This window comes from Pempheris klunzingeri, chromosome 12, assembly GCF_042242105.1.
Source record: "Pempheris klunzingeri isolate RE-2024b chromosome 12, fPemKlu1.hap1, whole genome shotgun sequence".
Taxonomy (NCBI): Eukaryota; Metazoa; Chordata; class Actinopteri; order Acropomatiformes; family Pempheridae; genus Pempheris; species Pempheris klunzingeri.
Genome location: NC_092023.1, coordinates 1,641,210 through 1,665,965, shown reverse-complemented (window position 1 = coordinate 1,665,965; position 24,756 = coordinate 1,641,210). Strand labels below are relative to the sequence as shown.

Here is a 24,756-nt window from a genome sequence, read left to right as displayed (position 1 = left end):
TTGTTAAACTCTTTGTCCTCAGTCTTTGGTGTTGGCAAAGACTGATCTATAACCATCTGTTCCTCTTTACCGATGCAAGTCCCCCCGTGCCTTAACTAATTGTCAGTGCTGCACCGCTGGTTGAAATGGGCAAAGATACAGCAAACACTGTTGCAAGTGAGGAGGTCTCAGGAACCACGACTTTAAGCTAAACGCAGGAAAACTGCATTGCCAAAAAGAGACTGAAACACTAAAGAACACCAAAAATGAGTGTTATGAGCTTCAGCGGTCTGCAGGGCTCTAGTGTGTACTCGTTATTTTGTCTACCTCTAGCTGGACTATGAAGCACAAACCTCTTCACAAAATGGAGGGAAAAAAATCCCCACATCAGAAATTCTTCACATATCACCAGCCTGCGTACAGTATCCTCCCCAAACATATAGAAATGACTCAAGCACAGAACCCCATACAGTAAGTCATCTGTGGATTACTTTAAATCTACGGATCTCCGTCCAAACAGAGAGGAGGCACGTGTGTCGCTGGTGGGTTAGTGCAGAATGAAAGGCATTGTGGAGGAATTTTGCTCTACTTTTATTATTCAGGCGGGGGGAGAGGTCGCCTGTGGATCATCTTTCATGTGGGATAAATGTTTGGAAGAAATCCAGAAATATGCGAGACTATAGGAAGGCAGAAGGAAGGTCCCTCTGCTGTTTGAAGTGGCCCTATAATCTGCTACTACAGGCCATAAAAACAAACTATGCTCGGTGCAAATGTCATGCACTGTTTGATGCAGCCATGTTTCATACACCATGGGTCAAGAGAGCGGTTGTAATTATTGGGTGGCTGCAGATGAGCTGCTTCTGTTTGGTCTGTTAAATCCAAATACTGCAGCAGAGGTCTGTGCTTCACCGCAGCACCTGGTATAAAGGTTCGACTTTGAACTGACACTTTAATTTTTAGCTTTAGTTTGGTCTCCATTAAACTTGTAATGTTTACTCTGGGCTGTTTGTGGATTTCACGTCGTTTCAGCCCTCTTAGTCACAAGCCTATTAAGAGCTAATAAGTTGAGAGGAGACTCAGAGTTTGTGCTTCCAGCAACTGGGTTTCATTCAGACTCTCGTCTCAGTGTTTCAGTCTGCCTTTCATTATCATTCATCATAATTTTCCTAACAATAGCCCATTCATTCAAGTTTCTTCTCCTATTTCCGCGTCACCCTGGTATTTGCAAGACAGCTTTAAAAAGAAAGACTTAAACTGACGTAGCAAAACCAAACCCAGAGTAAAATATGTATTTTTTTATTGCCAAATTAATACTGAAAATCATAGATCGAGAAACAAACAAACATTCTCCTGTAGTCAATTAACACTTAATCTGAGTGCGCACACTTCCTGAGAAGGAAGAGAGGAGAAAACTTCAGGTATTAAAAGTTCAAGCTCAGTTCTTCGTGACACTCATAAAAAAGGCGAGTCATATTATCCAGACACCTCTCCACCTGTGGAATTATGAAATAACAGGAATCAGCCAAAATCTGTACAAATAATCAAGGTCCCCTGCAGGTGTCTGCAGCTTTATGTAACAGGAGGACAGCTTGCCATCAAAAGCACAATTATTCCAAGTTTCCAACCTCAAGAGAACGGAGCAGTGACATTATAAACCCAAAAGTGATCGGCTTGTGCTTGTGTTAACCAGATAACTTATCTAATGTGTCATAATATGGGATGGCCTCGACAGTCAAGACTACAAGTCCTGCTGTTACATTTACGCAAGACAGCACACATGAAGAATTACTCTGACAAAACCATCAGGACAGCCATCTAAAAAAAAAAAACATGAAATACATAAAAATAAACATGTCAAGAAGACGTGAAAGAACATTAATGTTGTTCAGGAGCTGCAGTTTGCTCTTCGCCCGACACACACAGAGATTAATCAGGTCCCATGGATTTAAAAATGGAAGCACACATTGTAAACACACACTTTAACAACTTATAAGTACACTTGAAACACAAATAAATAACGAAATCCACATTAATATACATACAGTATATTGCTCCTTATTTCAGAAGTCACACGAGCGGCCCACCTACACACAGCAGACCAGAAACACCACCGCCAGCCCGACTCCTACACCTTTCAACTCAAACTGTACAAATCACTTGGCTGCGCTCCGCCACTCTCGTGTCCCTACCGAGGACGCCGGGGGGCTTCGATCCGAGACGTGAACAACACCTTCACACATATTGTTCTCAGCTACCTGAACAGATTAGGCCTCATACAGGAACGGCGTGCAGACGCAGCCTTCGTCTTCAAAGTGCATAAGAGCAAAAGCCAGTGTGTGAATTTTCTAAGTTTTCTTGTTTCAGATTCTTTTGCTTCAGACACTCAGTCACATCATACAATACATTCCGTTACATAACGTTTGCAAACTTCACAATTATATATATATTTATATATAAAGAAAGATCTGGTTAGAAATGGATCAATAAACACTTTGAGGTCAAATTCTCTGTTTCTTATCTGGCAGAAAAACTGTCACTGATAAATGAGTCTTAGTGTTGATTACTGAGGAAAGAAGACCTGTAAATAATCCCCCCCCCAATCATAAATAAGCATTTTATGTTATCACAACCAACCAATAATATCTAGATACCCCCAAATAGACGCTTTATGTTCATGCATGAGGCCCACTGCTCTTGATTCTCTGAAAATTAATTCACGCGAACATAACAGAAATAAATACAGCACTTCATATAAAGTTAAACATTCTCTTTGGAAAGAAAGGCTCAAAACTGATGGGATGAGGGAAATAGTGAACCAGTTGGTCAGTGAAGAGACAGTTTTCCTCTGGTAGAGTCCTTTTGCTCTGGAGAAGATGAGGAAATGAGCCGAGGTCCCCCTAAACCTGCTCCGCCCTGCGTAGAAGTGACTCTACAGGAAGATCCCCTGAAAAAGTAAATGGCACTCCACCTCCTCCACCTCCTCCACCACCGTGACCTCCACCACCGTGACCACCACCCGACTGGATACCCAGGAGGAGACCCTGCTGCAGAGTCAGAGGCCGCCGCTTTGTTTTCCTCCGTTTCAGCCGATGGGTCCAAATGTTTTGTCTCACTCCAGCTTTGACATCTCATACCTGGTCGTCATGATTTCCTGGGAAATAACACACAATCACACATTTATATCCAGAATACAGGAATCCCCTGAAAACTGGGTCAGTGCCTCGTACTTTTATTGAGACTATAGAGGACTTCATTTAGTTTTAGCCTCTTAGCTTCGCTTGTCAAGCTTTCCATTCTTTTCTAGTGTTGTTTTTCTCATGTTCCTGATTTTAAGCACTTGGTGATGATTTGATGATCACTGGTGTGCATGATGTGTGAATATGGATTTGTATTCCACCTTTTTTCCATCTCCAATTCAACATAATACAGCACTACTGGTCACCATCACCACTGTCACTATAACTATAACCACTTTATTCCACACAATCCACAATGTGAAACTGGATTTACTGACAAGAATACAGTGTATTTATGTTTACAGTGTATTTGTCATTTATGTTTTTTATATTTTTAAATCTATTTTCTTGTACTCATTGTCTCATTAATACAGTTTATCTTATCGTATCACATCAGAAGCCTGTTGACCAGATGAAGCAGGATAACTACTCTTCCAGCTTCCAGCTTTCCATTCTCACACAGCGGCTCATAACCGTCACAGTTTTAATGCTTCCACTAATAATGCTAACCCACTGTTGTCACTTTTACCTGCTGGTGGCACTAAACGTTTTACTTGAGCGTATGACCACACCCGGTTGTGATATAGTGTGATACTGAACCGCCGCGAAGCGTCACTGCTGTACGATATTGTCACCACTAGTGGGCAGGACTGGATTAGTTACTCTTTAAATACAGAGTACTGCTCTTCCTGCAGCACACACACACCAGGACTAAGACTGGACACCCCCGCTGCAGGAGACGGGTCAGTCGGTCCTAATTCACTAAAGAATCAATCATTCTTTCATATTGGCGTCTTTGGACAAATGGTCTCTGATTAAAGAAATGACAGGCTGTGTGTGGCTCCTGTTTCGTAGATTATGAAGTCATTCCTACCTCGTCTGAGTCGAGCAGGACTGGTAGAGCTCTGTAGAGACAAACAGGACCAAAGAGAGACTCTGTTAGAATCATAAAGGCCTCAGATATATATATATATCTATATAAAACCACTCTGCTGGATTAGTAAATATTCATTCGATAGGATGCTTACACATCAGTAAGAGAGCTGGGAATGTTATCCTCCACCCAGTTCAAGTCTTCATCCTGGACCAGAGGAAAAAGATGTGATAAGTAAATACTGCCACCTGCTGAAATGTGTGACACCAGTACAGCTGCTTTTCCTAAAGTCAGACAGCTTCTCTTATTACATGTGTTCAATATTTAATAAACCACACTGATTTAAACCGCTCAATACAGAACCAGGTGTTGTCTTGTGATACTGACTGGGTTTGTGTCTGCAGGCTTCACTGTGCCGTTCGTCTCACTTTTAGATGCTCTCAACTTTATTCCATCTGCTGTGGGGAATAGAACAAAGAATAGAAAACATGGTAAAGAAAGAATAAAGTAAATATAAGGAGACTATTAGACACTGCAGATGTGTGCAGTGTTCTGGATCAAAGCAACGCTCCCATGATGTTACTGTACCGATGTTTCCAGAGGTGACAAACTCCTCAATCTCCTCGTCGTCAGAGTCATCAATGAGAGGAGTGAAGGCGTACCTGTGGACGTGGACTTAGTGATTAATAAAGTGCCTAATTCAGCTCATAACGGTGAATCTAACAGTCTGGAGTAACGCACTACTTGCCTTTGGTTATTTGCGGATGGTCTCCATAAAAACATAATGACAAACAGGATAACGGAGAACAAGAACCTCCAGAAAGCATCTTCTACCCACAGCTCAATCCAGTCCTGCACACAAAAACAGGGCTGATTATCAGCAGACACCTTTTTTTAAAGCTACGACTGATGAATCTGCCAAACTTTACTCACAGACTGGCAGTCTGCTAGCCGGAACTTTTTCGCTGTCCAGCCCATGAAAATGATGGAAGCTGAGGGGGAAAAGGGAGAAAAGGGAAAGGTTCAGTAGAGGATACTCTGCTCTGTGCAAACTTTAGCTTTAATAAGGGTGAAAACACAAATAAGAGGAGGTAATGAGTGCCGTGCCGTGCCGTGCCACTTACCAATGACTGCGAAGATTAATGTGTTTGTAAAGTGCCTGTAGAGAGACAGCTTGACGGGGTTTCTCCTCAGCTTCAGAGTCTTGATGGTTTGTGCCAGACTGACAAAGATGTTAGTGGCAGTCAAGGTAAACGAGCAACAGACATCATAGAGACCAAACCACAAATTAATCTCCACATGGGACCTCTACACATAATGTTTTCCATCATTTCTTTGCAGTTATACACTTTTATACATCCAGCTCATTACATAGTCCTGCCTGTCACATATAATTAAAACACATAAAGTGATCACTTTGGCAGTCCTGACTACGTGTACCTAATAATGTGGACATCTGTTTTTACTTTATTGGCTACATCATAGATGTACAGGTGAATTAAAGGAAGGGGCTGCAACATTGGAGAAACTAACTACAGTTTTAACATAAAACAAAAACATCCCTCCCCCCCTCAGGCTGCTCTTCAGTGCCATTCCCCCACAACACATGAGCACCGCCTGACTAACGTTACCGCTCACTGGGCTCAGAGGCTGAACTTTGTGCTGCTAGCTCACTAAGCAACAGTCTGTCACTGAGCAGCAGCTCTTTCTATGTCCTGCGGCTCAGTGGGTGTCTGAGCTCTCTAGCTTTAGCCTTGTGGAAGACCCTGGTCATGCAGAGACAGACAGGTACGCAGGTAGACAGGCATGGCTGGATGAGTGTCATACAGTCCTGCGGTAGCTGCAGACAATGGATTTGTTTTTCTTTTCTTAGGCAAAGTATTTCATTTCTCGACTGCTGTCCGTCTATTATGAGTATTTCAACCAATATAACAAAATGTGCTTCTAAAAACTAGTTGCAGACCTGCCTTTAAAGCACAAGGTGTTAAAACACGTGGTACCTGGGGTCGGGCGGTGTGACTACATGTCCTGTGAGTGGGAACAATCGCTTTAACAACTCTGGGTGTCCAACAACTCAAATGTTATCTACATCGCCCACCCTAGTGACACCCATATTTCTATCATGGTTAAATGGCACCACCTGTAAATTAATCTGCCAGCTCAGGTGGAGACTGATGGCAACACAGCAACATGGCATTGATTGTGCAAGAAAAGAAGCAGTGAAGATGGAGGATGGATGTCAGGAGCAGTTAAACCATCAACCAGAAGAAAATGAGCTGTTCCACATTTCAGCGGAGGACGAGTGATTGATGCTCTCTGCCGACTTTGTACGTTAAACTCTCTGCCAATTATCTGGGAAATATGAAATAATAATGGCCTGGTCTGATGTGGGCTCATGTGAAGGAGGTGAGGAGCAGAGGGGAACCGTACAGGGAAAGGTTGTAGGAGCACAAAGGATATCCACCAGCAGAGAGAGGAGTCAAGCAGAGCCAGGGGAATGTTGGCCAGCAGGGCCAAGTCAGAGTCTTTCGCCTGGAAGGGAGGACAGAGCAGGACCAGAGGACACGAGGAAGAAGGATAATAAAAAGGCAGCATAGCCGGTAAAATATAGAACCATTCACCAAAGTGCAGAGAAGAAAAAAAAACAACAAATCATCCAACACTAAAAGCAAGAATCAAAATCACTTGAGCTCAGTTCATTATTAAGACATCCACTCCGCTGCTTGATGAGCGTACTGTGTTGTGACTACTGATGATCGAGGAGAACACTGGAAGGATATGAACCAGATGGAGCAGGAGTCAAACACAGCCAGAACAATTGCTGTAATGAGAACGGGGCCATTGTCTCGACCCTTCATTTTTTGGCCCCCCCCCCAATAAAAATCAAGAAAATGCACAAATTGTGGTGTCAGTTTTACCTGAAGACAATCTGAAAACAAACCACACAGCTTTAATGATGCTAATATTTAATCAGATCAGGTTACGAATCATTTCAACACTAGCTGGTTAGAATTAGATGAGATCTGTTTGCTTTCCTCTGATTCAAGCTGTTGTCATTGTGTTATTAACAACTGTTGGTCGGACAATATAAGAATAGATGTTATTTAAATAACCAGAGAGCACAACTCACCCCAGTAATTCGCAGGACACCTTCAATGCTAGCAAAGGCAAAGTAGAGGATGCCGAGCCCCACAACTCTGTGCATCACTGTGCCCAGCCGAGGCCTGAAACCAAAGACACACAAAGAAAATGTAGAATATGTTTGCCTGGTTGCGTTTGTATAATGAAATAAGTGCGGTGACATACTTCACGATGCCGTAGCCGAGGCTGACGATGATTACGAGCAATCGAGCCAAAGTCCTCTTGAGGGCGGAGACCAGCTCGGCAAAGATTAACAAGCCTGGAGCTAAAAGGCAACAAGAAAACATTCAAAAACCAAACTTCTCACTACCTCACAAGCATTTCGTGAGGATCTGTGGACACTCACAAGCAGAGCCGCCAGCGTTGGTGTTTTCATATTCGGCACAGAAGACGGCCTTCTCCACCATCCCAAGGAAAATGACCCCCGCTATCCAAAACTGGATCCGCAGCAGATCCTTCCAGTAGCACGCCGCCCAGATAAACCACAGCAGGGCGTACAGGATGTACACTATGCACATCACCATGTAGAACTGCAAACCAACAGTGAAGGATTAGACTATAAACACGCATGGGAGCAGCTGGTCTTCATTAGCTCGAGACCAGATTCCAGAAAAATGGACAGTTCATCCAAAAACCTCGTTTTCTTTCTGTACTGACTTCCCTCTCAACGTCAGTGTGGTTTGCTGAGGTTTGAACGGGTCTGTATCCAGATGTTGTTCTGGGCTGACCAGAGCGACATCTCAGTGTTTCATTGTGTTTTAGGCGAACTATCCCTTTAAAAGCAGCACATTTTGACCCTCTATTGTCATTTATGTTAAGCACGAACCAAAAACAGTAAAACACAACCCTCCATCGGAGTCAGGAAGTAATTATAGACACATATTAATGAACAAATATGTGTTTGTACATTAATATTACAGTTTGTTGTCATACTTACAATCATGAGAGGCCATTCTGTGACAGAGATGTAGCCATGGCTGCCTTTCATCACCACGTTAACTGGAAAAACAAAATCCAGACGTCAGACAAACAAACGCATTAAGAATTTGTTTCTGGCGGTTTTGAAAGGGGGAAGTCACTCCTCCATGCCCGTCACCTCACCTGTTAGATTCCAGTTGGCGTCCTGTTTGCTGGACACAATCTTAACGACCAGCAGGTAGGGCCCGTCCTTCCACGTGGTGGCGATGACGTTGTCTTTGATCTTCAAGCTGTTGCTCTTCGCGGTGCCGTCGTCGTACTCCTCCGTTATCCAGCTGGTGTCATTTTCATCCTGCAGCATTAAAAACTAACTCAGTTTTTCACTTTTTTAATACTATGCATGTGAAACAAACTCTCGAATACTGAAGATTATGTTTGTCTTGTTCCTTAAATCTCTGCCAACCCTGACTTAGACATTAAGAACATTTCTGCTGTCTTACTGGCACTTCGCCCGCAGCAGGAGATCCGACTGGACGTGGCTTCGCTTTGGCTTTCTGAAAAACACAAGACGGTTACAGGGCGTTGGGAGGGAGATGCTAAGAGCGTGACTACGTCGAGGAGAGTAATGTAACAAACCCACTTTGAGCATCGGAAAGGAGCGCAGGCCACTTTTACAGCTCACAGGACCGTGTAGGTGTTCGATGTACTCTCCTTGTCCGAGGGGGTTGGGATCCAGGCCCTCCCCGCGGCTCAGAGGGGTTCGTTCATACATTTCCTGGAGACAGTGACGGACACGTTTCAGCACTCGCGTACGATCAGGTGCAGGCAGACACACCGTCTGATCGTTTGTGTGGCTGTAAGCTCCCGTACTTACTTCAATGTTGTTGAACTCATTGTGACAGGGATAGTATTTTAAATACCAGTGAACAGTGAAGGTCAACTCCACAGGACAGTAGAAAGACGCAACTAAACAATGAACAAACAAGAGATGAGAAACACAAGCAACAGAGAGCAGCACAGTTTTTGTGACGAGCACAGTTTCCCCGTCTTACCTTTTAATTCAATGTCAGTGTCTGTATACATGGACTTCCTTAACAGCAGAGGTCTGGAGGTCTGCGGAGGAGCGAGTAAGGTTCAGAAACTAGAGCGCAACAGAGGGTCATTCCACTTATTAATCAATATATAATCAGTAAGGCAAACTAATACATCCTTCAGGCAGGGCGGGGGCTCAGTGGTCGGTACTCTCCAGGGTTCAAACCCCATTAGGTTGTCTGTGTTAGTGAAGATGGAAGAAGCTCTGGCATGAATCAGAAACTACAGTTTGTGCACAGGTGTGAATATGCATGACTGTCTGTCTGTCTGTCTGTCTGTCTGTCTGTCTGACTGACTGACTGACAGGTGCCCTGCAACCAGATACAACAACAGAGGGAATCTGAACCTTGTCTCTAGCTGAATTATTGATCAAGGCTCTCTGGCTCTCCTTGATGAGGTGAGGGGAGCTGTGCCTTAGTGCTGATGAGCTGGGCTGTAAATCAGCTCTCAGGGTGTTTCTCCTGAGTATTACAACAATGACTTAGACATAAGGACATAAAACAGAGCCTGAACACACAGTTTTAACCGGGATGTGGCCTCTGAAGTGCTCCAGGATTAGACATGAAGGCTTCTCTCCTGAGCTAGTGAGCAGATGGTCCTAGAGCTGCTGTCTAACTTCAGCTGCTAGCTGTTAGTTAGCCTGCAGCTAACTAATGCTAATTAGCCAACCACATACCTGCGCACTCTTTCGGCAGGCTTATCATATCCAAGTCTATTTAGGACGGACAGTCGCAGCCAAAAAGGATTAACGTGGCAGCATTAATGAAGGGCAGGTTGTACGACTGACACCCCACTCACAGCTGATAGCTACACAGCTAACGCTCCAGCTAACGCTAGCTAGCCGGTGCAGCAGTTACCCGGCAGGTTTAAGTGCTTCCAGTAGCGCACTTACATTTACAACTGTGATTGTCCAAAGTCCCTTCTCTGGTGCTGCAGCAGCCGCATTAATGGTCGTGGATAAAACTAGAAAAAGGACTGCCCACGGGTAGAAAACTCCTCTGGTCGGACAGCTCCACGTCCCCATCCTGAAGGCAGCAGCCATGTTCGTTGTGCGCTTGAACACAACCTGCAGGAGGCGCCGTGAACGCAACATCTGGAGGAGGAATCCGGTTGTGAGTGACAGATACCTGCAGAGCCACACCTGCACACCTGTACCTGCTGTTCACCAGCACACAACACAGGGTTTTATCCAGACATGCCTGCTACTGCACAGCCTTCCATCACACTGACTAAACCTTTTTCAAAAACTCCCATAAAAGTGCGTTTTTCTGTTGCAGGTGAACTAGCTGCTCCTTATCAGCTGGACTTCAGACCTGCAGGGACCTTGACCAGGATACTGGATCCTGTCCAGGTCCCTCAGCTGAAGACCATGCTGCTTCACTCATATACTGCCTACAGTACATAAGTACCAGTGTAAACTGCACAATCACTGTTTGATTATTCTAATTCTGATTATTCAACTCAGACTAAATGTCTAGGCTACAACAGGGCTGCAACTAAAGACTATTAAACGATTTTTTATTGATTAATCAATTGATTGCTTGGTCTATTAATGTCTAAAAGTCAGTGTTTCCCAAAGTCCATGACCACATCCTCAAATGTCTTGTTTTGTCCACAAACTACAAATAAATATTTTCAGTTTTACTGTCCTAGAGGAGTAAAGAAACCAGAAAATATCCACATTTAAGAAGCTTTTTTTCCACATAATTACAAATCTAAGTTTAATAGTTGACAATTAATCAATGAATTGTTGCAGCTCCAATGTAAAGCACATTACCAGGCACTGCCATCGGATTTCTGAGTGTGTTTGTGCCGTTTACTTTCAGGAATAAGATGATGATATATTCTTTAGCGTGAGAACTTCTTCTTGCGATGCTTAAGTGGACGTCCTGGTTTTAATATTCATACTGACACGTTCAGTATCAGCTCTCAATGTGAAAATACGAATCACGTTTGTTTTTTTTACAATAGATCACTTTATAAACGTTCTGCATACATCTATATTTACATTGCAACACAAAGTACAGTAAAGAATTTCACAGTTCAGTGTATCTTAAGCTTATGGAACGTGTGCGTGAACATGTGTGATGTGGACGCACATCAACAGACACGTCGGCTGGCCATGTGAAGCACAAACTGCTCTCGACGATACTTCAGAGAGTCCAGGCGCTCCCAGTGCAACGAGGCAGCGTGCTTAGTATGAACCTCGCTGACAGTTTTATTGCTGGGTACCAAATCTTTACAGCAGGAGCGAAGTGTCACTGGAGCTGTGATCTGGAGTCGTCACATCAGAGGCCACGTCTCCACGTGTTTGACTTAAAGCATCACTCGACAAAAGAGGAGCGTCCAGGGCAGGAGATCTCAGGGAGGGATCGGAGGAGATCACCACCACGTACCGATCGCTGTCCTCGTCCTCCTCATCCTCCAGGCTGCCGTGAATGTCTGCAGTCACAACGGAGCGCTCTGCCGCCGGGTGGCTGCAGGAGGGCGAGGAGGTGAACAGGGGACGCTCTGCACGTTCTTCATCAGGGTCCTCTTCGGGGAAGCTGGTGTTAATGTAGATGATATCGTCCCTGCTGAAGGACTCTGGAAGCTTCTCTGCCAGCTTTTCCAACATTTCTCGCAGTTGGGGAAAGAGTGGTCGGTCCAGCGGATCGGCCCTCCAGCAGCTGTACATGATCTCATACCTAAGGCAGGAAAATAAATTAGTTCATTTAATAAACCCTGATGTTTTTAGTGAGAGGCTAACATAACATTTTAACAACATTAGCAAGTGAGCAAAGCAGTCCAGGTTTAAAAATGGAAGCTTTACACTAATGTTTGCTAAATGAGGAGAACAGAACAAACTCTGTACTGCACATCAGCACTTCAAGTGATAAAACAACATGCAGCGTGTGGTTTACAGTAAAGCTGCTGCAGCACACAGCGGTTTGTGGTTTAGACGAATTCTCCTTTTACAGTCTGTCTGCTGTCGTTACGTCCAACACAGTCAAACTTCAACATGTGTGCCGAGAAGAAGCAGCACTCACAGATCGTCCAAACAGTCCGCTGGCTGCTTCAGTCGGTGTCCTTCTAGAAGGTAGTCGTAGATCTCATGGTTCTGGACGCCGGGGTACGGCGTCATGCCTCGTGTGGCAATCTCCCACATGGTAACGCCAAACGCCCACTGCATGACACAGAATCTCAACTTCAGGTGACAGTTTCTTAAATTTGCTTAAATCTAGAAATATTCTAATAATCACAACAGTGTGCTAAAAATCCACATCTGTATTGGCACTCCACTGCAAAACTGTGTGAATGTATTCGACAAACGTCTTCATGAAGTCTGACTTTCTGCCAACAACATGGTTTTTATTCTGATGGGCAGCTGTGGCTCAGTGGGACAGTCCATCACTGAGAAGATCAGGGGGTCGATCCCCAGCTCCTGTAGAAGACACTGAGCCCTGAATGTGTGAAAACAACAGTCTCCTTCCTTCCACTTAGATTCCTCCTGTGTGAATGTAGTTTAAAAGCTCTTTGAGTAGTTGAAACCACTACAGAGGTTCTTTATTAGCACCGTGTTTAATATCAAACTGGACCTTAATCTACAATTAAGTAACTCTCCATCGCACCCTTAAAGGACGCTGAGTAACCCGAGCTGTGTGAATTAGTTTGTAATACACAGTGAAGCCGAGGGGCCACTTGTTCCTCTGGTGACGTTACAGCATACACTGAGCGGCAGGAGCAGATGGAGGTTCTTACCACGTCACTCTTCACTGTAAAAACTCTGTCTGCCAGACTCTCCACTGCAATCCACTTCACAGGCATTTTGGCTATTCTGCCCTGCCTGTAATAATCTCCACTGTAGATCTTCTTAGACAAGCCAAAGTCTGCGACACACACCGTCATGTCGTCACGCAGCCTGTTGGAAAATAAAAAAACAAGACATGCACATAAGATAAAGCTCCTGAAGTAGCAGACGGTCCTCTACAGGTTTCACTTTATACTTGCAGCTTACATGCAGTTGCGAGCCGCCAGGTCACGATGCAGAAAGTTACGACCACTGAGATACTCCATACCCAAAGCAATGTCTACCATGAACTTCAGGAGGGTCTGAGTGGGCAGGAACTGTGTGAAAAACACACAACAACTTGTGTTAGCATCGTTTAGAGTGATGATAATGTATGTGTGTCAGCGCCTGGCTGAAGTCTTACCACTGGACTCTCTCCCAGGCGTGAGCGCAGCAGGAAGCTGTGGAGATCTCCATATTTCATGAACGGCAGGATGACCATTGGTTTGGGAAAATGTCCTGCGCCTACTTCCAAGCACACGCCTGAAGAGGACAAGTCAATGCACACAAGTAATGTTAGGATCTGCAAATTAAAATGGAGCAGGGACGAGATTAGTGGGAGCCTGGAGTATTTAAAAGAGTCCCACCGAGCAGTCTGATGACATTAGGATGGTTGAAATCTTTCATGCAGGCCGCCTCGTTCAGGAACTCTTCAATCTCCCTTTGGGAGAAGCTGTCAACTGTTTGGAGGAAGAGGAGAAATGTATCTGTCACATCTGCTGCGTTTATACTTTACAGATGAACAAAGGACAGAGACAGAGAGCTCACGTTTCATCGTCTTCACAGCAACTTTGTCAGATGTTCCGTCTGGTTGCCTTAAGTGTCCCTCCATCACGGAGCCAAACTCACCTGGTTACACCAAACAGAGTCACGTCTTATTATCTGAACTCATCCAGAGCAGTGATTCTCAAAGTGCAGCCCTCAGAACCCGTCAGAAATATTTTGAGCATGAAATGAAAGGCACATATTATATCTTAATTATCTGCAGTTCATTTCAATGATATAGTTTTTGTGATATATGGTAAATGATAAACATCTTTAACTGAACTTCTCTCTCTTTTCTCTCTGCTGACATCTTAACTAATAAATAAATGACTTTTGAACATTTTTATTTATGTGTGTGTGTGTTTGCCAGATTCCTAAACTAGCACTTAGTCATGAAAACTTTGAGAAGCCCTGATGTAGATATGAACTCTGTGCAGCGTTTCTGTGGCTCTAATCTGAGCTGCTGTTAATTTGTGGTCTCTGAGGCTGCTGACTCTGATGAACTGATCAGCAGAGTGAACTCTGGGTCTTTCTTTCCTGCGTTTGATGGTTTTCACGAGTGCACTTGAGGAAACATTCAAAGTTCCTGATATTTTCCGGACTGACTGACCTTCATGTCTTAAAGTAGTGATGGACTGTCTGTCTTTTACTGAGCTAGAGTGGTTCTTACCATAATATGGATTAGCAGTAATGTAACAGGACTGTCCACTGTGTTTCTTTAAAGAATCTAAAATATTAAACATATTCTGGCTTATTTAACACGTCTTTGTTTCCCACATAATTCCACTTGTGTTCCTTCATAGTTCTGATGTCTCCAATATTAATCTACAATGTAGAAAATAATGAAAATAAAGAAAACCCTTTTTGTTCACGTGGAAATTAAAATGTTCACTCACCTTCTCCGAGAACCTTCCCGATGGAGAGCAAGCTCCTGGTGACCATCACATCCTGCAGTTTGGCCTGGAGTTCATCACTCACGCCGAGGTTCCCAACTGCACACAGGACCCACTCACGTTATTGTGAATTTAAAATCGTGCCTTTAGCTGGCAGCACAAATGTCTGCACGCAGGTCAGTGTATTCAAAAACATACGTGTGATTCCTACGGCGGATCGATTGTAGGATCTCTGGGGTTTGTACTGCACAACGGGCTGCAGCTTTTCTCCACCTCTGATCCCCAGTCTGCAGAGGGAGACAGAGAAAAACAAAACACACGTCCTCCCGTTAGACGTCATTACCGTTCAGTCACCACACCGAAGCCCCCTGAGCTGGTGGACTCTGTTTTCCTATGAGAGCTGCAGCCTGTGACACATTCCTGTCCGTATCCTGAGGAGCAGCACTGAGTCACAGACTTCATGATAATAAATTCCAGAGAATTAACAGCTGTTTTTTGTCTTCCTGTGCAGCTGCACAGTTATCACTGCCCCCATGTGCAGACAATAGTGATTAAGGGGAAGCAGAGGCCGTTTATTAACAGAGTCCGGAAGTCCTCAGTTTTTCAAGTCCTACTACAAGATTCCTCGACACCCCCAGAAGCCAGTGCAAAATTAACTGCATCCTTTATGTTGTTATATCAAAGTAAAGAGGAGCCATGCAGGCAAATGAGTCACAAATGCAGTAATTGATAGCAATTCTACAGATAAGACGCTCAAACTTGGAGCAGGTTCGGTAATTAAATCAACACTGTGTTTGCACAGGAGGCACAACAAAGTCAGCATACCCAAACCAGCAGTCAGAGGTCCTGTTGTGTACACAGATAGCCCCCCAGAGGATAATCAACAGAAGACAGATGCCACACACCACACCCAGCACAACATAGAGGGAGTCTGGAGCGGCGGTGTCAGGGCTGGACGACGGGGACACCACCGATTCTGAGACAGGAGGGAGAAATGATAAGCATGATCAAAAGTCTGGGATATCCAATATTCATGATTAGTTATCTGAATTATATCACCAGAGCCTGTGGGATATTTCAGCTCATGTTAGTGCGTTTATTATTTCCCCCAAATTAGGATTCTAGCAACATGACCATAGATAAGATCAATGTGAAGGCAGCAGATCAAATGATGCTTTGAAAATTAAAGAATGATTTTTCCCAACAATCACCTAATTTACAAACTATATTTTTTTAAAAGTCCAAGATAATTCTAGCTTGTCAAGTTGTGGTCGTGCTAATGTAAGCATGCTAACCTTTGTGAATTAGGACTAAACAGAAACTACAGCCGCGGCTGGAGGGAACATTTTTAGTTTTTGTATTGATAAGGAGCTCAAATTTAGAAGTGATGAAGATGAAAGTTATTACAATCCACCTTTATAGGTACCGGGTCTATTCTATTAAAGGCGGTAACGTTGTTCTCGTATGCCACAATAGATTGTCTGATCTATGCTGGCTGGACTCTAAAAGTTGATGAGATAAGTCGACAGAGCAGCTTACTGTCCTCCGGCACAAACAGCCAGACCCGTGGGCTGACCATGCCGCTCCCTGCCTGCGTGCACGCAGCCACCTCCACGCTGTAGCTGGAGTTGAATTCCTGCACAGGTACGACGGCCATGGTGGTGTATCTGTGGATCTGACATAGACACAACAACACGGATCATTCAAATGTAGAAGTTTAAATTGTTCATTAAAGTTCATGGATATTTTGGGGACGTTCTGGAGGAACAGTGCTCAGGAACATCTTATACATTTGTGCAACATCTCAAATCCAGCAACAACTCTGCTGCATGTCCCGTCTTTCCTCTTTTTCACTTATTGCACTATAAAAAAACCCCCTGTTATTATGCAGTCACTCACAATGTGAAACCTTTTTGGAAAATCCCAGCTGTATACCGGCGATCATCATGTATAATGAAACTACCTTCTGAAAAAGGGAAACGGACTGACAATCTGTCTAGATAAGCTCATGTGCTGCAGAGGGAGGGAACATGTGACAGACAGAGCCCTGTATTTCACAACCCTTCACAGCATCTGGGGTTCCTCTGCTTTGCCAATGTGCTGACTGTCAGACTGGGAAACCTGAACCCATGATTAATAGTCCATCGCGTCTGTGGCACCAAACAGAAGCCGAGATGTGGTCAAACGTCCGGAAAACAACGAACGCTCACACCATGACTTCGCCATGAAACACACAACTGCAGAAGCGATACTGACTGATTATCCCCGTGTTGTGGAGGCAGGTGAGTCTGAGTGTAAGTCAAGTTGCCTTTGTGCACATTTCCAGTTAGCGCCACTCTCACAAAGCCTTTGTGTGTAATGACATCACCAAATGAGTGGACAACACGTACGGATATTTGAGCCTGTACAAGTCCTGCTGTATTCGTAGTCCATTCACTCTGTGATGACTCAAGGCCACATGTTGTAGAAAGAAAAACACTGACTACCAGATTTCACACCATCAGCTTCCTTTAACTACGACACAGACAGGAAGGACAGGAAACACACTATTGTACACATGAGCACGGTGATGCACAAACAGCATGACGGAGCGACGCACCGGACGCTCGATGTATATAAAGAGGACGATATTAGAATAAACCGTGCAGCATCGTCGTACATGACTTTCCCTGCTTCGGTCACTCTTGTGCGGAGCGGAAAAGCTGCTGTTTGCAGATAATAGGGAAGCTGACCTCTGGTTCAGTGGGCAGGACAAAGGGAGGATCACAGATTCCCAAAATTCAAAACTCATTCTTTTCATATTAGTCATGCATTACTCGGAAAGTGTCAAAAAAAAAAACATCTCTCCCTCCCTCTCAGAAAAAAAGAAACTTCACAGATAACACAATGAGCTATTGTTCATGTTACTTCATGTACAACATGCAGTGTACAGGAGGGAGTACATACAGATATGTGTGTGTGTGAATGTATTTCTACTACGTTTAGTTCACAAATCACCACGTACACTTACCTCCTGCTCCTTTTCATACAACACATGTCTTCACTTGTACTTCATATTACATTCAGTGATTGTTTCTCTATAGTGTTCACAAGAGATTCATGTAAACGATGCATGGAAGAAATGGTTGTACGCTGTGTATGTGTCACCGCTGCTTTGGGTAGTACTGAACCATACCTGCTGTTACCACGGTAACCATGGACACCCCAAATTATCCAGAATTGAATAATCAATTACACCTTTAAATCCGTTTATGTGCATCTCTTTTTAATTTCCTTACTGATTTATATTTTGAGGATCATTTACATTATATATATATATATATATATCTATATATATATAGATATATATATATTCACAACAACAAAAGCAGAAGTCTAACTCTGTAATTACCACACTGCCACCAGACTCACCTTGTTCACGTGTGTGCCGTGTCTGATGATAACATCATAACCGCTCAGGATGCCATTTATCTTATCATCTGGGGGAGGCATCCAACTGATGACCAGCCATGACTCATTCAGCTTCATGGTGACATTTCGGGGGTAAACTGATGGCACTGAGAATGTGACAAGAAACGGGGGATTAAGACATCGTCACGAGTGGGAACAGAATCCAGAGACTTTGTATAAAATGATGAGCTGAAAAAACAAAAAGAGGACAAGAGAAAAGTGAGACTGAAGTCTTTGATTACAGTTTGGTATGTGGTCACTTCCTGGCACTGTGTATCAAATCTTTCAACTAAAATATCCTCTGTGGTGGCTTTCGGAAGGAAAAGCAGCTACACCCAGTAGGCACTGCGTGTTTTCTCAGTTACGCCACTCCTATTTCCTATGTGACCCTTCAGGAAAACAGAAGAGATTCAGAGGATATGACATTTTTCGGAGGCTTGTTGTGAGCAGAGCAGGTCGTTATTCCTCTTCTGTGAATTACACGCTGCTGCTCCAAGGAGGATTACACTGGGCACATTTTGGACTTGAATCTAGTAGGCTAATTACATAGTGCTACATTCCTGAAACCCAAACAGGAATCAGGAGCATAACACAGAGAAAGTAAAGACACACGATGGGTTTCAAGGCAGATTCAGTCTCAGCCTGCTGAATTCAAACAGCCGGAGACGTGTATGTGTGCTACTGGTGCGTGACTCTGCAACCTGCGATTGCAAATTCAGCTTGCAAACTGTTCCCAGGACCCTGAAGTACTCACACACCTCCCTCTGTGGTGTTGCTCTGGATCCACATCGCGACGGGAGAGGCTCCCACCTCGTTGCTGCAGGAAACGCTCATGTTGTACCACGTCATGGCCTGCAGCCCGGGGACGTCACAGTGGAAAGGCGGCACAGTGACGTTGATGAACCGTGTGGTCATCACCTCCCCTTTCCTCCGACTCACCTCTTTAACCTTAGACAGAGCAGAGAGCATGTGGGCATCGATCTGGGGACATAAAGCCACATCGCCGTTTGTGTGCAGACGTGGGGCTCACCCTGACGTGGCACTTGGTTAGTGGAGAGAAACCATCATGTCCAGGGCTCCAGCTCAACATCAGCTTGTTGGACTGCCTCTCCAGCACAGTGACATTAGACACGGGGCTGGGAAGAACTGCAAAACACCATAAAAACCCATATTAACTCCCTAACGTGGAGCTTGCAGAGCAGGAAAACACACTGGAATGTCTAACAGCCTCCATAAGCCCCAGTTTTACCTTTGATGTTGATATTTGCCTCTCTGGAGGTGGTGACACCCTTGGCGTTGTGAGCTTCACAGCTGAACTGAGTGTACTTGTCCACACCTGCAATCAACACATTGGAAACGACAATGTAGCACGTCAATGCTGTATGAACTCAAAACAGCAGATCGTCAAGGACAAGATAGCACTGAATATTTTGATAAATGAACCTTATTTTACTTCAATCCCGGGGGGGGGGGGACAAAATGAGAGTGTGTCCTTTCTGCTCAAAAGGTGAATGTGCCATGTCAGCCTCAATGGAGAAGCAGGAGAATTGAAAAAACTGAACTGAAAAAAAAAACACATTTGGGGATGACACGCTCCTTTATTACACCTCAAAAGTTCACACAGCAGTGCCTCAGCTCAAATTGAGCCTCTCCACTGTGATGTACTGCGGTAACAATCCTTCTGCAGGGTCTCTTTTCCTGGACAAACAATTTGTGTCTTTCAGCAGCCACAGATCTGCCCGGTTAGAATAGGACTGGGACAGCTGCTGAATAACGTCCCCTTTGTGCTCTGTTTTCCAGCGTCTCTATCTCGGAAACCCTTCCACAAAGCTAATCACAGAACAGCCTGTGAGAGACGACTGGAACCAAACCTGGGATGTTTTGTTTACGTTCTAAAGAATATCTCGACCTCCAAGCCAGGGTGAAGAGCCACTTCACTTTTCACACAGAAACTGGCTCCAGTACATTAGTTTGCACAAAAGAAGAACCTAAAATAGGTCTGAATCATTCATGCGAGCAACATTCACGGGAACAACAAATATTTAGAGCAAACTTTGGATCAGAGGGATCAAAACAGCACAATAAAACTGATGTTTAAGCTCCGAGAGAAACGTGCAAATACATCAGCACTTTTCCAGACAAGCTGTGCAAATGTAATTACCACACGGCTCATTTCAAACTGCAGATGGTCGGGACTCGGCGGGCACTGAGCTCGCAAAAGCAACTGGTCGTTCTTCTATAGTTTAACCAAAGAGCAAAGGGGACGGCGGGGAAAAAAGGCAAGTCAGTAAATGTCAAACCACCACTGGCAGCCTTATGTTAGAGAGAATCTTTAAATGGATGACGAGTGAGTTCCACGCTCTTAGAAATCACAGTTTTAGCCGCATTTTAACATGATTACAGGAGAGTGACAGCATGACGTGGAAGTGCTTCCAAAATATGTTGTTATATGACATCAGAGAAGTGGATTTATGCTGCAGGAGGGGTTTCACACTCCGATCCGGAGCCCAGAGTCTACGACAGAGAATCTATTTTAGGTCAAAGACTCTCAAGCTCGTGCCTCATTTCAGAGACCAATTATTTTCAAAGTCTTCTTTTTTTGGAAAATAGGAAATGAAAAAAGAACACTTGCATTTCTGCTTTCACTGTACTTAAAATCAAAACAAAACAACCCAGAAGAGGAAAAAAAAAAAAAAAGTGAGCTGGCCGCTCAAATGGAAACATCAGAAATGATGGAGGGAGCTGCCGGAGACGTCTGTTATTGTTCCATTTTTAAACTTGGGCAGCAAATAGAGCCAAGCTGCTCCGTCAGGTTACAACGAAGCCGTCCACTTTCCACTCTTTCTTACTGAGCACCACGTTTGCTCCATCGGGTCTCTGTCTGTTTTTTAAAGCTGCGGCAAACCTGCGTCCACCTTCCCACCACAAACCTGATCTTATGCTGCTGCCCTGACAGAGATTGGGAAATGAAATGTGGATAAGAAGCCCAAATAGATCCCCATTATCCTCCCTCTCTCTCTGTTAGAAGGTACACTGGCCTGACCTCAAGCTATGTGAAGGAGAACTGTATGATAATGACTGTGATAGATTCATGGCGTCCCAGCTTTGGTGGAAAAGGGGCCTCTGGACCCGTAGTTTGCATGAAGCGAGCATGCACTGCGTGGGTTTAAACTATTTTGTTGTGCCAGTGTTTGGTGCTGCACAGAGCTGATAGCCTGCAGCCTGCCAGCCTCGGTGTCCAGCCCCTCCCTGCTGGGTAGTGGGCCGGCCTGTGAAAGAGGTCTTTGTCCCCGGAGCCAACCCCCGAACAGACTCCCCCCTCCATACTGCCCAGGCCCTTGCACACACTGGACCGAAGCACAGCTCTGAACCTTTAACCCCTGAGCTCCGGGCTGGGTCAGCGCTCGCTGGCTGCAGCCTGCGGCGAGCTCAAAATGAAGGGTTGGAGCGCACAGAGCTGAAAGGTTACGCTTCAATCACAAATGTTTGCTTTCAAGAAGACGGCAGAGGAGGGCATGAAGGGGGAGTCCACGTTCACAAGACATCTAGGCAATAAAAAGTTTTTCTACGTGCTTTATCATTTCAAGAAAATTCCAGTTTCATCTGACGAGTATCACTGAAGGACTGAAACATTATTTTTATGTTATATTTGAACAATTTTGGTAATAAAAAAAAAGATTCTCAAACATTTGTTGTTTCCTTGTTTTCCTGTGATATTTAACTGCATGTCTTTGGGTTTTGGGCTGTTGATCGGACAAACTGAGACACTTTATGGAACAAGCAAAGAAGATAATTGTATATTTGCAGCCCTATTTTAAAGCATCCCACTAATTCTGTATTTCATGGGCTGTCCTGCATCAGACCTGTAACTTCCTGTTACCTGGCCCCATTTTCGTCACCTCTGGACTGAGCCAGACTGCTTCCTCCAGTTTCCAGGCTTCATGCTAAGCTAAGCTAACCAGCTGCAGACACGTGACCGGCGGTAACCACCGAGCGGTGCAGCCGGGGCCCCCGTGACACCGGCCGCGGTGATAAATCTCATTGCAGTAAGCAGAGCACAGATGCTGAGGCAGCAGAGACGAGACAGAATGGAAACCACTCGCTCCACGCTTTGTCCCCTTTATCTCTGCTGATGAATGTTTCCACAGTCGATCACAGGAGGGAGTTAACCTCAGTGAGACCAATCAGGTGCTTTGATAAGAGGGTTACTACTTTCACAGCTTTTTTGATTAGCCAGACGTTCTTCTAGTGGAAAAAACACCTAATCAAAGGGCACTTTGATGAAAAAGGCTTGTATGTACGCAGCAAGTCTGAATCTTATGTTGCAGAAAGCATGTCTTCATTTTCTTTGTGGTGTCATTCAGTCGTACGCTGAGTCACAGTCTGATCATTCATTGGAGAAGGAGAACAGCAAGAAGAGACACTTCTCTTCAGAGGTTTCCACCATGTCAAGAGGATCAGGAGTGTCGCTGTTACTGAGCAGATCTCAGTGAGACTAGAGAGGAACTAGAGTGTGTGGTTGGTGTCTCACCTGACACAAGGTAGCTGCTGGGAGAGTTATAAAAGCTACTATCAGGTAATCCATCCCGCAGCCAGCGGATCTGAACGGGCTCCGGAGGCCCCACCGCCTCACAGGACAGTGTAAAAGGTGTGTTTCTGGTCACGTTCCTGTCCTCCGGCTGATGGATGAATGTGGGGAGACCTGCAGAGCAGTTAAAGACGTGTGAGGAAGTGTCAGGACAAGGTGGATGCCCCCCAGAGGTGCCAAAGACTCACCCTCCACCTCCAAGACGATTGGCTGAGACTCTACCGTGGTGGAGCCGATGCTCAGTCTGCAGCTGTACTCGCCGGCATCCCCTCGCTGCACCGGGTTGATGCTGTAACACAGAGCGTGAGGTCAGTCTGCGTGGTCGGCCCACCGCACCCCGTCTCACCTCCATGTGCCACGTACCTGACGGTGGAGAGGAGCGCCGTGCCCCCGTCCGTGCCGGTCTGGAGCTCGTTGATCACCACCTGCGTGTTTGGGGCCAGGTCCTGGCCGTTCTTCACCCACAGGATGGTGGGCTCCAGCCTGGCGTCGGGGATGTCGATGGAGCAGTTGAATTTGGCCTCGTGGCCCTCTGACAGCTGGATGGTGCCCACGGTGGGTTTGAAGTGCAGCCGGTTGAGCTGATCCGGGGTCAGATAAACCCTGAAAACACGAGCGGGTATCACAAGAGGCTCCGAGGTCCTGGTGGGACGGTGGCTCCTGGAGTGCTGAGCTGTTTTAAGAGGGGAGACACAATTTATCATATCATTATCATACTTTATTATTATATACCACAGCCTACAGACTGGTGCATCAGCTGCAGCATAATGGATGACAGATGTGCTTCACACCAAAGAAAGTGTCTGATCCATCTACAATGTCACCACACAGCAGCGTTCACAGTCTGTTCAACAGAGATCTTCTTTTGCTTCTTTTGTTCAAACTACAGCTCAAAAATATTCAAATCTAAATCACATTAAACAGAGAAAAGCAGCAGGTCGTTTGAGACACTTGAACCAAAGAATTTATGGAGTTTGAGCTGGAAAAAAAAACACTTTTTCAGATTAACTGAATATCAGAATACCTGAGACTGACCAACCTTTATAGATAGATAGATAGATAGATAGATAGATAGATAGATAGATAGATAGATAGATAGATCTTAAACTAATCACTATGGCTTGTTTGCAGTGGGTTATCAAAAGTCTTTTTTCCAGACCACAACCGACAGAGACACAGTTTAAGACCACCATGAACAAGAAGCTGCCGTGAGATCCACGGAACTCTTTCAGGACTGTTCTGGAGGACTTTCTGGAAGTCTGTGAAGAAATCTGGGAGGTTTTAAATCACGTCCAGCTGCAGAGCAGAGGAGCTCCACAGATCAGAGTCCGAGAAAATGTCCAACTCACCGCTGCCTGGAGTCCCCACGGTGAGAGCCAGGCTGAGGCAGAGGAAGGCTCCGAGGCGCGCTGGGGGAGACCTCCTCTCCATGGCACCGCTGCTCCTCCACGGCTTCATTCTAGGTCCGACAGACAGACAGACACACACATCCCCCACCGGAGACACTTCGGCTGGGCTGGAGAGGAGAGCTGCTGACCCGAAATCAGCTTCAGCTGCAGGGGAAGAAGTTTACTTTGTCCCCCTCCCCTCCAGCACCACGTCAGAGGAGGGATCCCAGGGAGGCGGGACCGAGTGTGGACACCCACCGAGACACTGACAACAACAGACAGCAGAGACACAGCAGGAGCACCGCAGAGACTCTGACATGGTTCACACCAGTTACTAAGGGTTTGATTTTCCTATTATGTGTTTTTTATTATTCTCTTTTTAGATTAAAACGAAGCTCATTGTCTTCTAACATGCAAACAATACAAGATCTGTTTTATTTCAACTACAAAATCTGAAATAGTCTTGAAAAACAACCAGAGCAGAGCAGAAGAAGCCCTGACCTCTCTACTGCCCCACCACGTGGTCAACAGGGCCACAACCACTGAGCAGCACTTCAACACATTTAACCAACCTGGGAATTAAACTAACACTTTATTTTACAT

At 45.0% G+C, this 24,756-nt stretch overlaps 2 protein-coding genes across 2 annotated transcripts; both read right to left on the bottom strand.

Annotated features, from left to right (window-relative positions):
* Positions 1–1,520: 1,520 nt before the first annotated feature.
* tmem87b (transmembrane protein 87B) lies at positions 1,521–10,282 on the bottom strand. Its single transcript, XM_070841474.1, has 20 exons — positions 10,133–10,282; positions 9,201–9,261; positions 9,023–9,114; positions 8,789–8,923; positions 8,649–8,702; positions 8,332–8,500; positions 8,168–8,229; positions 7,577–7,760; positions 7,396–7,495; positions 7,220–7,313; positions 6,550–6,621; positions 5,214–5,322; positions 5,023–5,081; positions 4,838–4,941; positions 4,678–4,751; positions 4,477–4,547; positions 4,244–4,296; positions 4,090–4,120; positions 2,993–3,130; positions 1,521–2,959 (listed from the first exon to the last, which is right to left on the bottom strand). Exons 1-19 carry the CDS (start codon positions 10,280–10,282, stop codon positions 3,089–3,091), a joined length of 1,716 nt encoding a protein of 571 aa, XP_070697575.1. The 3' UTR covers positions 1,521–2,959; positions 2,993–3,088.
* Positions 10,283–11,177: 895 nt separating this feature from the next.
* On the bottom strand, positions 11,178–24,222 carry mertka (c-mer proto-oncogene tyrosine kinase a). The gene is made up of 19 exons (XM_070840858.1): positions 24,115–24,222; positions 23,129–23,438; positions 22,954–23,054; positions 22,709–22,879; positions 19,427–19,513; positions 19,208–19,323; positions 18,936–19,125; positions 18,139–18,284; positions 16,267–16,402; positions 15,553–15,703; positions 14,926–15,014; positions 14,731–14,826; positions 13,838–13,918; positions 13,657–13,749; positions 13,434–13,552; positions 13,238–13,347; positions 12,982–13,141; positions 12,270–12,406; positions 11,178–11,927 (listed from the first exon to the last, which is right to left on the bottom strand). The coding sequence occupies exons 1-19, from the start codon at positions 24,194–24,196 to the stop codon at positions 11,480–11,482; spliced, it is 2,823 nt and encodes a 940-aa protein (XP_070696959.1). The 5' UTR covers positions 24,197–24,222; the 3' UTR covers positions 11,178–11,479.
* Between the last annotated feature and the right edge of the window lie 534 nt (positions 24,223–24,756).

Excerpts from the sequence above, each read along its gene's own strand:
- mertka (XM_070840858.1), bottom strand. The coding sequence starts at position 24,196 with ATGGAGAGGAGGTCTCCCCCAGCGCGCCTCGGAGCCTTCCTCTGCCTC. Across the intron at positions 18,285-18,935 it reads GAGCAACACCACAGAGGGAG|TGCCATCAGTTTACCCCCGA; the intron begins GTGTGTGAGTAC and ends TCACATTCTCAG. Across the intron at positions 13,142-13,237 it reads CTGGCGGCTCGCAACTGCAT|GCTGCGTGACGACATGACGG; the intron begins GTAAGCTGCAAG and ends ATTTTCCAACAG.
- tmem87b (XM_070841474.1), bottom strand. The coding sequence starts at position 10,282 with ATGGCTGCTGCCTTCAGGATGGGGACGTGGAGCTGTCCGACCAGAGGA. Across the intron at positions 9,262-10,132 it reads GGACAATCACAGTTGTAAAT|ACCTCCAGACCTCTGCTGTT; the intron begins GTAAGTGCGCTA and ends GCTCCTCCGCAG. Across the intron at positions 8,703-8,788 it reads GCTCCTTTCCGATGCTCAAA|AAAGCCAAAGCGAAGCCACG; the intron begins GTGGGTTTGTTA and ends TGTGTTTTTCAG.